The sequence below is a fragment of the Eublepharis macularius genome, chromosome 9, assembly GCF_028583425.1.
Source record: "Eublepharis macularius isolate TG4126 chromosome 9, MPM_Emac_v1.0, whole genome shotgun sequence".
Taxonomy (NCBI): domain Eukaryota; kingdom Metazoa; phylum Chordata; class Lepidosauria; order Squamata; family Eublepharidae; genus Eublepharis; species Eublepharis macularius.
The window spans coordinates 39,788,850-39,806,575 of NC_072798.1; the positions used below are offsets into that span (position 1 = coordinate 39,788,850).

General features: G+C 43.3%; 1 protein-coding gene across 1 annotated transcript; it reads right to left on the reverse strand.

Annotated features, from left to right (window-relative positions):
* Positions 1-8,062: 8,062 nt before the first annotated feature.
* Positions 8,063-9,417, reverse strand: LOC129336148 (uncharacterized). The gene is made up of 2 exons (XM_054989166.1): positions 8,846-9,417; positions 8,063-8,753 (listed from the first exon to the last, which is right to left on the reverse strand). Exons 1-2 carry the CDS (start codon positions 9,146-9,148, stop codon positions 8,184-8,186), a joined length of 873 nt encoding a protein of 290 aa, XP_054845141.1. The 5' UTR covers positions 9,149-9,417; the 3' UTR covers positions 8,063-8,183.
* Between the last annotated feature and the right edge of the window lie 8,309 nt (positions 9,418-17,726).

A 17,726-nucleotide genomic window follows, 5' to 3' on the forward strand; every position in this document is an offset into this window, starting at 1 on the left:
AGAGTGTACAGCTGTGTGCCTGATGCTTTCACCCTCAGGGGGCCTCTGAATAGCTAGCCGATCTATTTGATGGCTCGGGACCAGGTACATCTTCTCAGCATGCTCCATCAGGAAGGGGTTAAAAAGCTGGTAATCAGGGGCAGAGCAAAACCTAGCAGGGATCCGATAAAGCCTCCCTGCTGCCTCACAAGCCGCTTCTTCTTTGTAAGAGGAGTTTTACCGCTGCTCAGGGATTTAATGATGCCTCGTTTTTTTCGCAGGACGTTCTTCTGACGTGGTGATAGGGGGATGATGCCTTTTAGGGTGTTTAGAGCTATTTCTCCAATAGCCTTGATTAGATCATTTGGGGCTGCACTCAGAATAGCTTTCCTTAGGCGAGGGGAAGATTTGGAGACTAGTTTCAGTAGCGCCCCGTTTCTTTTTAAGCACTCTGACATGCTTCTGCAATGGTCAGCCACCTCTCCTTAAAATGTCACAGCAGCTGAATGTTAGCGCCTTTTGAACCCACCCGCTGTCTTTTTAATAACATAGGATGCAGGCAGGTCAGGGGGGAACATGCCAGTGCGCAACCTGTAGGGATCAGGAGTGGCTGCATTTAAATCCACCACCAGGTACCCAAAGGGCTTTCGTGTGGCATCCTCATAAGCTTCCATAAAGAAGGATGATTTACCGGGGTACATCTGGCGCGCTAGAGTTGCTATTTGTAATTTATCTCGGGGGTTTTTAAATAACACAATGTATTTCGCATTCAGGTTGATGGTGCGGCTACTCTTACCCTGGCAGAATAAATTTTGAACTATGTAAATGATACTCAGATTTCTATGGTGTACATACTTAGTAAACGCATTCTCAATTTCGGCGCTACCACACGCTGAGGCCATCAGATCATCCACAATGACTGTGTTTATTTTATTAGGAGGCAGCAGTTCATCATCATTCAGGCTTGAGGGCAAGCCCTCTACAAACTTTATAAAGGGGAACCGGCGCCGCAATTCTTCATACAAGGGTTGCCAGCAGGCATAAAACCACACAATATTTTCCGGCATGACAGAGAGTGTAGATTTTGCATTCAAAAGCAGATTTTTTATAAAATAACTTTTTCCGCAGTTGCTGGGACCGGCAAGGATGGCTGAGAAAGGGTGCAGCCACCTTGTATCCATATCAGTAACCGTAAGGTAGCGTCTTAAAGCCGTCAACAATCACACGTTTGTCATAAACAACCTTCTGAGTTTTCTTAAGAGCTTTTGTTTCAATGACAAAACGTTTTTTGTCTCTGACAATCCCCTGCTGCTGCACCACTATTTCACGGGGCTCAGGGTCTGAGACGTGGCCAAAAACCAAATCTTTCAAACTGTCAAAATTAATCTTTTCACCATTGGCGGCATTCAGAGTTATTCCCTTTACCTTCAGCACCGCCTCTCCCCCTGACAGCTTGTACCCGTAGGTCTTAGGGCCTGCTGAAACAAACTCTGTTATATGCTGCTCTGGGGGCACCTCACTCGTGAGTTCCCCGAGATAATCCCCCAAGGGGGGGCTCCACTCCCCATTCCTGGTCACAAATATAACAGAGTCTGTGTCGTGGTACAAGCAGCGCTCCTGCAGTTTGTCTAGCAAATTGTAGAGTTCTAAGCGCGCATATGCAGTTGTGAAACAGGCTATGTAGACATTGGTGTTTGTAGATGTAGTCAGCCTGCCTTTAGAGTATTTCCATGATACACACGCAGCTTCCTCACTTATAAAGCTGCATGATGACACATCGTGATTGTCTGAAAATACCAGCTGGAAGAAACGGTCAGGATCTCTCACAATTTCAGTATTTGCCAAGTTTGTTCTCTGAGCAAATTTACCCCACAGAGAATTAAGAAACAGTTTGGCAATCTGACGCTTGGCGGGGTTCATCCCTATGTGATCAGAGCGCAAAAGGACCCCCTCCTTTTTATAAAAATCAGCAATATACTTCTCTCTGTCCTCATCTGTCACACACCACTCGGGATAGCCCGATGATTCCTGTTTCTGACGGAGGTGCTTTTTTATGTATTCTGAAAACAACCTGTCAGATTTTTCTGCAAAATGCCAGACTTCAAAGATTTTGACTATCCGATAACCCTTTACCAGAGCTACCTCCAGTTCCACAGTACACCACGTTCCCTCAAGGGCTCTCTCCTCATCACTATGGGTACACGGTTCCTGCTGCTTTATATCAGCACACGTGCGGCACAATGTAAAAAGGAGTTTCCCACCCCCCTTAGAAGGTAACACTGGGAAGAAGAGGCCCCTTGGGGGATAAACTCTAACCTTAGCAAATCCAAAATAATCTGTGAGAGGTCTGAAATTGTCCTGAATGATCTGCGGATGCCCAACAGGGTACAATTTTGTTGCATTAACAAATGGGTACAAGCTGGTAAAATCGTAATAGTGTATCTGTTCCCCAGGTGCCGGCTTGTAATAGAGGATGATTGCATTAGTACGGCCACCAAACAGGGCGTCTCTGGGAACTAGCGGCTCTGGAAACTGCATGGCTTTAAGAAATTCTCTGACAGACTCATCAGTGTTCTTTAAATGGTTCCACTCATGTTCCCAAATACTTCTGACTTCAAACTGACGCCTTTTAAGATCATCAGACCTGCGGCAGGTTGCATTGTAAAGAGATTCAAACGTTGTGCCTGTCATCCTGTTAATCTCTGATGGATTATAGCACTGCACACACCCGTGCCAAAAGCAGCCATGAAATTCAAAGGCAGTTTTCTTATTATCTATGACCGCATAGCCATCTAGATGGTAAGAGCCTACCTGAACTTCGCCACCCTTTAACGCGTGACGTATTTGGATATTTTCACTGTATTCGGTGTACATGAGCCATTGGACCGATGCAGTTGAAAATCTCTTCACTATGCGGTGATAGTCATCTGGGGGTGGAATAGCGATGGTACCGGGGGCCAGGAAGTTAAACCTGTACATTGCAAGACATACCCCTGCAAGAGTGAGGTACTGAAAGGGATCTATAGACTGGGCCCCCTTTTGAGTCATACTCATAATTTCAGATCTATACATGGTGCAGGCCCGCTCCAAAATTTCAACATCTTGCTGACAATAAAATGCTAACTCTTTTTGAAAATCAAACGTTGCTGTTCTGTTTTCCTCATACCATTTCAAAAAATCGGCCTTGTCCTTGGGCATCATGTGATCCACACCATAGTATTTTACATTGGGTAATGGTCCTACATAGGCTTGATTTTCAACAGTGTTAAAAAAATGTGGGAAATGACCCTTGCATCCCTTGAACCCCAGGGCTTTGGGAAGTTTAGAGAGTGCCATAGGCAGGTGGTTCAAAGAATCTATGAATTTTATGTCAAGACTAGTTATTGTTACACACATCAGCTTTCCCCCCATGGCTACCAGCTGGGGATCAAGCTTCTCCATGATGAGCTGCTTAACGATAAAGTAGGAGTCATAGCCTTTGGCATTATGAGCTATGAACGTGCAGTGTTTGAATGTACTATCTGTGGTGAATGTTTTAACAAATTGATAAACGCATGTTTCACCTTTAAACTCCCAAGACTGACCAGATGCTGCCCATTTGGGGTCCTCTTTAAAAGCTCGAGCGTGGACATGGTTAGGAATATGTTCCCCTGTTTCTTGCATGCATTCAAAATCATAAAAAATGTAGTGCGTCGAGCATGCAGGCTCTTTAAGAGGTTCTATGTAACATAGGTGGTAATCCTCATTTTCCGCAAGGTTCGCTTTACAGACTTTACAGGCCCTCCCGTGACACTCTTTGAACTTATGCTTCACATCAGTATAAGACTTGCATTTCTTACACCACTCCCTAGCTGGGCACTCCACCTCATTTATTCTTGCCAACGCGCAATGTCTTTGAAAGCATGCTTCTGAACTGCAGTACATGCAACAGTGTGGACATTTCTTTGCAACCCCCACCTCATTCTTGCAGTCTATGTTTGTGCACATTCTACAGTACCTAGAACAATTGTGTTTATGACAATATAGGGTATGACAGTGTCCACAGTAATTTCGTGCACCCATCAATGCTTTAGCATTCCGCACACCGTAATAATGATCCGCATGTAACAGGACGAAGAACGTATTTGGATACCGCGGTTCCTGTGTTTTAAAGATCCCCCACCCCTTATCAGAACATGTAACCACATGAATGTTGACTTTTAAATGGTTTTCAATACATGCTATATCATTGAGCCCCACCCTTTTCTGATCCGACCACCCTAGATCTCTGTGCAATTTTCTGGCAGCATTTAACAATTCTGCGTCTGTGGGCTGCCCTTTTGCCATAACAGACAAGAGACCACCTGCAAAACAGAGGTTGTGGTGCTCACTGTTGAAGTCCACCAGAAATTGCCTCTTTTTTTCAATAATAGAGCTATAAGGGATAGACTTGATTGAGCGGCGCCCACCCCCCCGTGGAGCTTTTACAATGGTAGCTACTAGGCGTAATGTGCTGTTACCCAGAATCTCCCTGTTGCTCTGGAGCAAGGCACTAATATATTCAAGGAACTCCCCTGCACTTAGTTCATTCTTTTTCTTCTTAAATGAATACAGAGCATTTTCTAACCCACCACCCTCTAAGCGCAACTGAACATAGTCCCCATCTTCTATTCGCCCGTTCAGTTCATCCAGAACCTCTTGAATGCCTCTGAATAGTGCTGCAATAGCCTGGGGGAATGAGTTCACCCTGTCTAAATTAACAAAACGAAATTCTTCACTAATCATTAGTGACCTGTATCTTTCAAAAGGCCTCTCCCAGGATCTGACACGCTCCACATGAACCCCCGCATCCGGTGAGTTGTCATCTTCCTCTAGAGGTGGATTATCCCTCTCAGTTGGGGGTGTCTCTAGAGGAGATGCTGCAACTTCCTGTGACAGGGGTTGTGAGCACTGTAGGGTAGAAGATAGCCCCCCGGCATCCCACACACTTTCTTGTTCCTGCATATGGTGTGGAGAGGGTGGAGCAGCACCTCTGGCATCCTCATCTCCCCTGGGGTGGGGGGAAAGGGCCTGTGGTCCCCCGCGACCCCCTTGTAATGAATTGTCATTACAGGCAGAATAGTTGTTACCGTTTTTAATATCAGGTGTATATTTGCCACATAGCTTGCCGAGCTGTATTTCTTCTTCAGCCACGGACTGCTGTGCTTTCTCCAGAATCAGCTTTTTCTCCTTTAGCCTCTTGAGGCCGTCACAAAGTCTCTGGCTGTATTCAAAAAGCTTTTTGTAACGCTCCTCAATATTTTGTGGAGGGTTGGGCTTCTTCTTCTTAGCAGGTGTTACTCCTTTAGCACTCGACTCTGGCTGTCGTCTCAGGCTGTGAGCTGTACTCCTGCGTCTTTGGCCACCCGGGGGCACAGCAGCTGATGTATCTAGAAAACAAAAACACATTATTGCCTCCCCCGTGGCTATCTAGCATAACTCTCAGACCCCTGTTAAGCTGAGACTTACTAGGGGCTGCTGTAGGAGTCTCTGTCGCTGCTACTGGCATGGTGCTTCCCTCTGAAATAATTTCTGTAAGAGAGCGGGACGGGGTTAATCTAGCTGTGTTGATACAGCTTTATAGTATATATTAGTGAGCGGTGGGATTTACCTATCTCTTCACTGAAGAAAGTTGGGCCATAGGCGTGGACCTCTGCTTGCACATCTGTAGTGCGGCGGGTGCTGGCTTGTTGAGCGCTCTTGGGAGGAGCAGTTTCCAGGGGCATATTCAAATCATCAAGAAATATTTCTGTGTAGAAACGATAGAGGGTGAGAAACAGATGATACAGATGTGTAGGAATAGGTACAAGGTGCGTATGCGGGGGGGGGGTAAAATACCCATCATGGCTGGTGGAGAATGCTTACATGCGGCACATTGACTTTCTCTGGCAGGAATGGGTTCATAGTGTGAGTATATACACACCCGTACAGTAGTAAGGCCCCTGAGCACCCCACACACCCCCACACACCCTAATACCAGCATTATGTCATGTGTAGGTGAGAAAATTTAAAAGTTGCTGCTATAATGAAAGTGATACACAAGATAAGGTGAGCATTAGTGCACATTGTGTGTTTGTTTGTACAATACAGCTGAGACTTTTTTATTTTTATTGATTCAGCACCTGTCAAATAAAAAACAAAATACATCATATGATACATTCATCAGTTAACAAAAATTCATCACATGCATTTTTCTATTCTACCAGCATCATTAACAATGAGCTTGGCAATGCTAATTTAGCATAAATATACATGCATATTACTTGACTGAGAGAACAGCCCGCTTTAAAGTTAGTAGGTGTGAGAAATCATGAGCAGTATTCTGAAAAGAACCCCACCACCCCCCTGAATCATATCAGTTTCATTAACAAAAGAGCATAGCATCTTAAATTCAGATTAAAAGTACAGTTAGCAGCTATGGGGCGAATTTATATAATCACAGCCACTTCCCTCAAAAAATGAATCCTAGAACACACACAAATTTTGCAATAACTTTTACAATGAAAGGCTGTGTTAGAAAAGAGCAGTGTGCAGCATTCAAAGTAGAGCACAGGTTGTTATCAGACCCCTATTTGATAAACAGTTGGATAAAGAATGAGCGGTTAATGCCCCCCTTCGAAACATAGAGACAGAGGTGTGAATTATATCAGTTTCATTAACAGAGCTCATATACACAATAGTTGTAGGAGAGTGCTAGATTTAAAAAGTGTAGTTATAAGCAGGAGTGGAGAAACAGTATTCTGGCAGCAGTGTAAAACCCCTCAGCCCTTTCTCAGTTTGGAAAAAGCATGCTGATTTAAAAATTCACCTTCAAGATCATCCAGAATGTGATGATGGTCGCTCATAATTTGTCCTTATTAAAAATGGAAAAATACGTAATATTAGAATCCCTTCTAAGAATTGTTAGCCCATAGATACTCACCAAGGATGGCTTGTTACCTTCTCTCTCTTCTTGGCGCCCAGGGGTAGAAAGCGTGTGTAAAAGCTGTGCCGTCTGCGCGGTTTTTAAACCCTTCAGATCCGTACCCGTCATACCCCAAATCTTTGAAGAACGGTTGAAATATGGTGCTTTTCTTTTATGGCACCCCCCATAATATGGAGGAATCAGCACATTTTCCCCTTATCTTTTGAAAACAGACTGTTGCCGTGTTCTGTCTGGTGGTACCAGAATCAGATTTTTAGGATGCCAGAAACATTCCCTTTTGGGGACTTGTAGGAGATGTGAACAGGATCAACTGAATAATTCTACACAAATAATTCTATCCCCGGTGTTAAATAATGCATAGAGGCTCATAGATTTTGGGGGGAAACACTGTTGTTTTATGAAGATAAACTCCCGAAAGCTTATACCCCACCACAAATTTTGTTAGTCTCTAGCTGACATAGGCCTACAGCTATCTTCTAAAAGCCCTCTGTCAGTATTTTTACACGAGAGGGCACTGTTCATCAAGTATTCTTGAGTAACCTCTACTTCATCCCTGGGCCCCTGCATCTGGGGTCTTATCGCATATATCATGGGTATGTTTTTTACAACTTTGGTATGGTTCTGAATTGATGCTACCAGGCATTTAAAGTAAACAGAAGCGTTATTTTCCCACCGCTGTCCAGCTTTCCAGCCCCAGAACCCTTTGGAATTTGTGTGAAAGTAATTATAACAAGTATTTATTGGGGGGTGTCTTGTAAAGATCACGCTTTTGTAGTGTCATTTTTACCACTGTTTTACAGCTGCCCACCCCAGAACCCCTTGGAATCTGTGTGAAAGTGATTATAACTAGTATTTATCGCGGGTGTCTTGTAAGAGCATTCTTTTGAATTGAACTTCTCGTGCTATTACAGGACCATGCTTTAAAATCACTAATTTAAAAAGAAATTAAAAAGTAAAAGGATTGGAAATGTTGCAAATTGTTACATTTTTCAATAATACTTCTCAGCAGAACAGTGAATCTTTGGAAAAGACTTAAATTCTTCATCATCTGTAGGCAGACAATGTTCTGATGGTAAGACAAAGGGAATAAACGCATTTAAACTGATTGAAAAGCAACTTTATTTATACAAACACGGGCTACATTCTACACAGTCTCCTTATCTTTTTGGAGACATACCCGGTGGTTTCTGTGATGGTAAGACAAAAGGCACGAACACATTTTTAAAAATTGAAAATGGCTTTGTTTTATATCAGGCACAGGCTACATCCTGATCTCTAAGACTGGTGCACATATACCACAGTAATTCAGTAAGGAGTTATGATGTGTGAATTTCTTTCTAATAATCTTCATAGCCAGATCTACATAACGTTGTTTGCACTGCTTTAATAATCCATTTAGAGCATCTTGTGCATTCTTAGCATTTTGAATCGCTTCTATATACCTGCCTAGCCGTTTAATATGCCCCTCATTCATTGTAAAACAATGGATACTTGTGGCTAGCAGTGTTATGGTATAGAGCATGGGCCCCATGGAGAGTTTAGTAGATACATATTTCAAGTTCTGGTTATAGAAATCCTCTTCCCATGTCAGGCAATCGTGGCCCAGCTGCGCGGGGATATCTTCAACACATCCTGTACATTTAAAAAACATTATCTCGCTGAAACAATGGTTCAAAATGGAATATGAAACAGCTTTGACTACTTCATTCATTGCAGATCTTCTATTTTTAGGGTTGACATAATCCTCTTGAAGGATGCCCAGTTCAAAATATCTATCCACACTGTCGTGCAGGGGCCATATCAGGCCAGGGGTATCTGAACGGCAGCATTCCTAGAAGAATTTACAACAGAGTGTTTAGATCATGCTTTTACAGTCTGCAAACATATATTTGGGTGAGCCTTGTAAAATTAGAGCATACGTACCTCTATTATAGTTGTAGCCTGCTGGGTTGTTGAAAGGCTGCCCTCAGGGCTGCCTCTTTTGTTCATATTAGGTTCAGCATGGTCATTTTCTACAGTCCTTGGCGGTGAACCAAACAGACGCTTCACAACCGACATGCCGCCATCTCCTTTACGGGACATCTTGACATACATTCTTTTGAGGGCTTTACGCTTCACCTCGGGCACTGGTTCAGCCATTTCAAGCGTGTTTGTAGGGGTGTTCTCCATCTTGCACCAGCAAGAACAGCCGCAGAAGAAGCTGTGATCGTCCTGCTGCTCTTCCATTTAAAGACCAGGCTCCCCTGCCATCTCACCGCTCATTGGCGCATTTAAACAACATCCAGGAGGTAGGGCCAGTCATGACGCGTGCATAGCAGCGTCACATGAGCCCCTCAGGGGACCTATACAGAGACAGGGGGCTAGGGCCGTCAAAAACCATTTCTGGGGGTTCGGGGGAGCGAAATGAGGGGTCACATGAACCAGCTAGGCTCTTCTAGGGAGCAGGGGGCTGGTCTGCCCCCCAATTTTCCACCCTAGCACCCCATAAACTCAAAACTCTTTCCTATTGGTCCACAGGGGCAGGCGGGACCCTGCTAGGCCCTTCCTGTCAGGTGGGGTACTGCTTCCGGGGTCTAGAGGTGGTACTTCCGGGTCTAGAGGTGGGACTTCCGGGGTCTAGAGGTGGTACTTCCGGGTCTAGAGGCGGGACTTCCGGGGTATAGAGGCGGGACTTCCGGGTTATAGAGGCGGGACTTCCTCCCAGAAAGGGGCGGGGCACCTGTCACTTTTTGTTATGACATGAGGTACCCCCCTTATTCTTCTATAACATTTATTGGTTAGCCAAGGCAAGTTTCTGACACCCAAAAGAATCCACAGCAGATGCAAAGTAGAGATATATGAAAAGTAAACTCTCTTGCTAGGGCATCATGTCCTTAGGAGAAAATGCAGATAACTACTTAACTTCAACTAAAAGTGAACTTTTCTGGCTTTTTTTTCTGCAAAACTTCTCACAGCATCATCATAATTTATGGTATTTGCCACATCACTTTCAATAGACAATATAGCCAGACTTGATAAACGCTCCTGATACATTGCGGACCTGAGATAGGTTTTTATAAGCTTCATTTTGCTAAAACTTCTCTCACAGGATGCTGATGTTGTTGTTAGAGAACATTCGGTTTCTAGAAAACACATGATAAATGTGGGCTTACCATTATTTTAAACAGGCCATATTGCTGGGCCATTTGCAGCTATTTGAAGGGCAGATGTTTACCTCCACTTGCCAATTTCTGCGTATCAAGTATGTTAAAAGCCTAAGAGAATGCCGCACTACTTTTCTACTGGACAGTAGGCAACCTCAAAAGGATTATACAATTATGAACAACCTATGATGGGGCTTAGATATACCTTGCTCGAGCTAAGGCACAACATAAACAAAAGGCTCACAGAACATTGCTGACAAAATATTAATCATTCATTTATCACAACTGTCTAGAGACTTATTTTCTATATACTTTAGATCAAGTTGTTTTCCTTATTATGATCCCTGTTCCAAACAAATAGATTCTCATAAGTCTGAAGCTACAGTCCAATGTGCAGTAATTGGGAGACACCCCGCCACCCGAATACAACAGAGCATACTTCCATATAAATACATAGGATCAAGTTAAAAGACATCATTTTCTGCAAGGAAGTTTAATCACAGATTGAGACTGGTTTGCATAAAAAAACCCCACCAGATTGTAGTTTTACATTCTCAAGTAATTCACCTGGAATAAATTGGTTTAAGATTATAACCAGATGGGTAAACAGTCTTTACTGTAAAACAAAGGTAGGAATTCAGTGTTTAAAACTACATAGGTTAAATGCATGTATTCTGTACCATTTTCAGCACAATCTTAAGAAGGTCTACTAAGAATCCTACTCGACTATTCAGTGGGGCTTACTCCCAGGAAAGTGTTCTTAGAATACCACTGTTAGTGGCAACTGGTGTCCTGTTCTTGTTGGTTGGAGACTGCAGTTTAAGGGGAATCTCACACCAAGACTTGTATAGCATTTATAAAGGAAAGAGTAGCATTAAATAGGCATACTGTGCAATCATTTCCACATTGAGAAATTAAGCTATTTTGTACTTGTTCATAGGCTGCATTCACAACAATATGCAACAATGTGATGACGACACTCCAGGATGTGAATGACTGCTATAGCCCAATGATAACACAATATCAAGTGCTGTGTAGATACAACCATAGACAGTGGAAATTGCATGAAAATAACTTCAAAACAAAGCTATTCCAACACCTCTCATTATAAACCAAGCTCTGGGAGCCAGCAGAATCCGTCCAACATCTTTTTTTGGCCTCTTGATATGCAGAGACAGTGCTGCAGGGATGTGGAGGGAGGGGAGCTGATGGTCTGTAGGCAAAGCTGTGTATAGATTGTAATTTCTGAAAAACAGTATTTATTATTTACATTCTAGTATTTATTTATCTTACTTCATTTATACCTTGCCTTTCTCCCCAGTGGGGAACCCAAAGCAGCTTACATCATTTTCCTCTCCTCCATTTTTTCCTCAAAAAAACCCTGTAAGGTAAGTTAGGGTGACTGGTCCAAGGTCACCTAGTGAGTTTCCATGGCAGAGTGTGGAAGTGAACCTGGACTGTCCAGATCCAAGTCTGTCACTTTGGCTACTTCACCACACTGGCTCTCCAACTGTGACATTATCTGTAGTATTCGTAGTTTGATAATTTTATAAATATATAGGAAAATAATTCTAATCACTTTATTATCTATGTTACTGAATTCCTTGCAAGAAAATGTATTGAATGTTTTGTATATGATCTTGATAAGATTTCTAAGAGTTCCTGAGAAGGGAAATGCCTATGTTCTGAAATAAACCAATGCAAAAGAATATGTTCCTGAGATGGTATGGTGTTATTACAGAGCTGTGGGTAACCTTGCATTAAAAAGTGATATAAATACTTGATGTTCAAGTCCAGTAGCACCTTAAAAGCCAACAAGAGTTTCCAGGGTATCAGCTTGCAAGGATCAAGATTCCTTTGTCTGATATAGTGGGAATGGAGATCTGTCTTTTTATTGCAGTCAGAAGGTGGGAGGGGTGTTGCAAAGAAGTAAGAAAGGATGTGGAAGTACAATATGAAATGTAATTAGCTTGATCAAAGCAGAGAAGGAAATGCAGAAAATTAGCTTATGTTGTGAGAGAAGAATCCTATGTCCCCATTCAGACATGGGGTGGGTGGGTTTCCATTGTTCTAAATTTGTTAATTAACTCAGTTTCAGCCATTTCCTTTGAATTTCAGCAAACATCACTCTTAGAAGTGAATGGAATGTCCTGGAAGAGTAAAATGTTCTTCCACGAGTTTTTGACTGTTGTGTTTTTTAATGTCAAATTTATGTTTATTTATTCTTTTGTATAGAGATTTGTCTGTTTGTCCAATGCAGAGAGTGGAAAGGCATTGTTGGCACATGAGGGCATATATAGTGTTGGACAAACAGCAAATGAACAAGCCTGAGGTGGTATGGCAGTTGTTAGCCCAGTGAATTTGCTGTTGGGTGAATATGGGAACAAAGTTGGCCTCTTGGTTTGTTGCAGGCCTTGGTCCCAGAGCCCATGTTCATGTTAGAAAGTGCATTATTGTGAGTGAGAAGTTGTTTAAGGTTAGGGGGCTGTCTGTGGGTTTGCCTCCTAATGCCTGTAAAAGAAAGGTATCGATGTCCAGCATAGGCTACAGGTCATTAATGATGCATTGAACTGGTTTGAGATGAAAGCTGACGAAGGCAGAGAGGTGGGGTATAAATTTTGTAAATAAACTGTTCCTACATTTGTCTAGAACAGAACTTACCATATGAACCCCATGTATTACATACTCTCGGTGTTTTATATATTCTGTACTATAAAAATTAAAAATCTGTATCCTTTTTTCTTCATTTTGATTACCTCTTTTGATAGTCATGAGAGGGGACAGCGCTACTGAAGGCCAACACATCAACCAGTGGGAATCTAATGCAGATGGCTACTCTTCTAGATTCTGAAACCTGGCTCAGCAGGTTTTGCCTGATGCTTACAAGCATATCTTTTGCACCCCTAAGGACTAGAAACTTGCTCTTCCAATTTTTAAATGAAAAATGTTTATTTTCATGAAGCTGAACTCCCTTCTACTGTTAAATTCTGATCTTTTACATCCTCTCATGAAAATAGTAGCCTAATATAGCTCGGGCTATAAACTAGGTAAGTCCAGATTGTCAGGGCTTGCCGCCGCTGCCGCTGGGCATGGCACTGGGCGGTCTGCTCCTGACGTCATAGGGGGGCCAGGGATGCTGCAGGGCCCTGCTCTGTGAAAGGAGGGGCAGTATACCTCACCCAGACTCCCTCTCAGTCCACTCGCTGGCCTGCTCAACCTGGCCTGCTTGCCCCCTGTGTCCTTCTTCATCCCCTCCTTCCAGAACTCTCCTCCAAACCTCCACTCTTGCATTGCACCGCTCTCACTCCACATTATCACTCCTTACTCACATCCACCACCCCAGGGCTCTTCCCAGCCAGCTTTTATAGGGCTTCCTTCTACTGTCCTACCCCTCTTCCAGCCCGGTCTTGGGCTGCACCAAGCAGTTGCAGCTGGGGTAGCTGATCTGGCCCCACTGACCAGCACCAGCTGTGCCTTGTTCCCTGGCTGCCCAGCCTCCCTGCCTTGGCTGATTGCTGAAGGCCTGTCCAGCTGCAGTCCCCTGGCTAGCAGCTCGGCCTCCCTGGCTGAGCTGATGGCTGAAGGTGGGTCCAGCTGCGGCTCCTTGGCTTGTTGCCCAGGGCTTCCTGCAGAGTGCCTCCAATAGCCCCACCTGGAGTGGCTTGGCTTTTGGCAACTCCTGGGCCAGGCTACTATTTTCTAGCTGGGGCGTGGCTTTGGGCTGTTGGGGCTGCTGCTGCTTCTCCTCCTTAGGTAAGGTCTTTGGGTGGGTGACTGCTGGGCCCCCAATCCCTCTGTCCTTGCCCCCTTCTGCCTTGCTTAGTCCTCTTTCCTTCCCCAGGGGAGTGGGACTCGCTGGCTTCTCTCTGTCTCCCCCTGACTCCTGAGGCCCTGGGCCTTTGCCCCTGGCGCCGGCAGGTTCTGGCTCCATTTGCCCGTGGGAGGGGATGACCTGCTGTCCCCCGGCTGCCCCCTCTGCTTGCCAGTCAGACCGGTTGACCTACTGTCTGCTGGATGACCAGTTGACCTGCTGGCTGCCCCCTCTGTTTGCCCGTCAGACCGGTTGACCTGCTGTTCCCTCTTGTCAAGTCTGGGGGCTGGGGCTCAGACCCCGGACACAGATAAAAACTAATTGTCCACTATCATTGCAACTGGAGCTCTGAGGTATTCTTGAATTGATATACTCTTAAGGATTCTGAAATACAGATGACACTTGTCAGGCAAACTCTTTCTTATATATAAGAAGCTATTAGGCTGATTATAATTCAATTAGAATTTCGTGATCATGAAGTGTTGTTTGATGGACACGTTGACAAGCTGCAGCATGTTGCCCACGGGGACGAAGAGTACATGCATGAAACAGCAAACAGCCAGGTAAGTGACTATGTCTGCTCAATGTACCACCTCCATTTTAATATTAAAGACAGGAAGAAAGCTGTAAACAACTGATTCTGAGCATCCACTGCTGAATATCTCTGAACTTCCTATACTGGTACTAAATAAGCTTTTTCAAACACCTACTTCCATTGTCAAACCAATTATTACGAACATCTAAGCTCTTGATTAAGCATGATCTTCTAGGGGGGGAAGGGTTTTAAAGAATTCAGGAGTTTAATCAATATTTCTATAGAGGTTTTCATAATGTGAGTTTTATATAGCTCCTCTATAAAACTCCTACAACTAGAAGAAGACATAAAGGCATTAACTTTTATCTCCACCTATGAAGTCCAATTAACTGGCCTCATTGTCATCCTATCTTGAGTAAACAAAATGTCATTCTCTAAAACCAAGGATGAAACAAGACTGTCCTTTAAAGTAAGGGCCAAAGGCAAATGGTCATTGCCATAAAAATGCTTCTATTTGCGGTCTATTCACCCAAGGAACCAAGTCTCTGGAAACAAGAAAATAGTCAAACTGGCTCTTCTAGAAGAAATACACATAAATTCTACTGTATCATCTATATTCCTGCATCCATTTAATATCACCAGTCTTTCTTTTATAACATAACCCAACAGGCTCAGCCCTGCAGCATTTATTTTCATATCCAGGGACTCCCTGTCATAACCATAAAAATATCCAGTCTTTTCCATTTCAGAGCTATTGATCCCTGCGGCCATCAATAATTGCTTATCATTATCTCCTTTTCTAGCAATAAAATCACCAGCAATTAGTAACTTAGCACTGGGATGTTACTAATTTTCCAACTAAATACCTTAGCCGTCTCAAGTTACTCAAAAGTGTGTGTGTGTGGGGGGGGGTTCTTACAGGTGATAAATAATGTTAAAATAAGGGAATAATTGTTGAATTTTGTATGCGCAGCTAGGGCCAATGAGGAAGATGTTTTCTGCTCTGTTGAGATACATTGCAGTGTGCTGGAAATTAAACAGGCTAGACACGCTTTTGGATGTCCTCTATTATTACCTAGCCAAGCCTTAACCGAAAATGCTATGTATCCTGTTAAACAGATATTGTTAGACGACCATGTTTCCTGGATCAATATAATCTGAATTTCTCAAAACAGAATTCCACCTCTGTAGTATCTTTAAAATCAGAAGGAATGTTATGAAATGGTATCTAGGCAAATGTAGTGGATCAAAAATTACAACTGTACATTTAAAGAAGTTCCAGGATTGAGGAGAAAAGAAGAGGCATAAAGAGAAGCAGCATCCCCATGTGCCTGGACGTCTGCCCGGACCTGGTAGGAATTATTTTCAACCAAGAATATCTTAATAGTAGAACAGAAATTCTAATGTCCTGCTTTGTGTAAATTTACTAGGGACAAAGTGTGTTAACACTGTCCATTAAGTATTTATTTCATTTATACCATGCTTTCCTGTCCAATGGGGACCCAAAGAGGCTTATATTGTCCTCCATTTCATCATCACAAAAATCCTGTGAGGTAGATTCGGCTGTGTGTGTGACTCGTCCATGGCATAGTGGGGATTCAAAGTGGGGTCTCCCAGATCCTAGTCCTCTAACCGCTGTACCACACTGGCTGTGTCTTGCTTCTCTGATCTAGAAGCCTGAGCCACCTCTTCTGCCACAATCATAACTGGAATTAGGACCCTCCCTGCCTGAATCCTGAAACTACAAGGAGATCTGATTATAGAATTCCTGGCATCTTGTGTAATCTCTCCTTTAATGGAAACTTGCTCTTTGCACATGGCTATTGATCCTATGTGAACTACCTTGAGTAAAGCAGGCACAGGCACAGCACTTTGTATTCTGGCTGGCCAGAGCTCTCTAGAATTTCTGGCAAAGAAATATTTCCTAATACCTGTTATCTGAGATTCTTTAACTGGAGACTTCAGTGACTCCCTGAATGTGCAAAATTCTTCCTTACAGGGTACATATTGGCTGTAAAACATGCATACGTTTGTCACTGCTGGCCTTCAACAGCAATTCCTGTTCACACTAGTCTGCTGCCTTTTCAAAATAATACACAAAATAAGATGGTTTCTAAGCATTCACGTGACATGCAATTCAAATATTCTTATTTAAGAAACACCTACTCCCCCCCCAACACACTGAGACACACTTTGAAAGGGCTAAATGATAGTCTGTAGATGTTTTGTGCTGATCTGTTGCTTCATTCTTTGTGCACAGAGGCAGGAAGCTACAAAAAGGGGAAGGAGGAATGGAATTCATGGTAATTATATCAGCTGCCCCAATTCATAATATTTTTCACTTTTCAAAATTGAAAAAATCACCTTTGGAATCAGTAGAAAAAACAACAGATTGTGGAGGGAAATAACCTAGATGACTGAGGGAAGGTAATACAGTGCATACAGCATGGCAATGTCAGGTAGAGCAGCAGCAGATTATGTCAGAAAAGGTAAATCCAAATGCACCCAAAACACCATACTATAGATGCTACAGAAAATGGTGTTCTTTCAGTCCTCTCTTCCTAAGTTCTGATTTTGAACCTAGTCTGACATTGATTTCAGCTGTGAAAGTACACCCCTCCATGTTCACCGCTGCTCTTTCATGGGGTCATGGCTATGGGCACTGTTTTGAATTGCCTCAAAATGTGCTTCTACTCAGTTATACCATGAGTTTGAAGATTGCTACTACTTTGAATTCTGTACATTGCTCAGAAATTGAGTGCACAGCAACTATTTTGTATTCTGCCCTGGCTCAGAGACTTCAACCATGCATTTACCAAATAAAGGCATCTGTGATGCCATAATTTAGTAAATTTCAGTACTAAGTCACTGTTATGAATAAAGCACAAACAAGACTCCTGTAAATGAACGTCCAGAAAAACTTTTAAAATGTTCCCCTACAGGCTTTTCATATTGTCTTTCTTAGTGTCAAATTTGTGACCATCAGTTTGTCCTATGTGCAAGGTGTGTATAGTTGTAGATCTTAAAATGACTACCCTAAAAGTGAATTTCAAAAATATTACACAGCAGGAGATCGCTGTGATACCACTATAACCACTGGCTAACCTTTTCCTAGGTTTGGTCCAGCCCAGGGGCATTGTTAGGGGAGTGTCCAGGTGTGCCCAGCCCCCCAAATTTGTAGAGAGCCCCTCCCTAAACCCCCCAAGGCCCCACCTCCATAGTTAGTAGAGGCCCCTCCTTATGATGTCACCAGGCCCCCAGTTCTTTTAAGGACCTTTGCATAGCAATGCTTCTGGCCCAGCCCCACTTCCCCCC

Excerpts from the sequence above, each read along its gene's own strand:
- LOC129336148 (XM_054989166.1), bottom strand. The coding sequence starts at position 9,148 with ATGGAAGAGCAGCAGGACGATCACAGCTTCTTCTGCGGCTGTTCTTGC. Across the intron at positions 8,754-8,845 it reads AGGCTACAACTATAATAGAG|GAATGCTGCCGTTCAGATAC; the intron begins GTACGTATGCTC and ends AAATTCTTCTAG.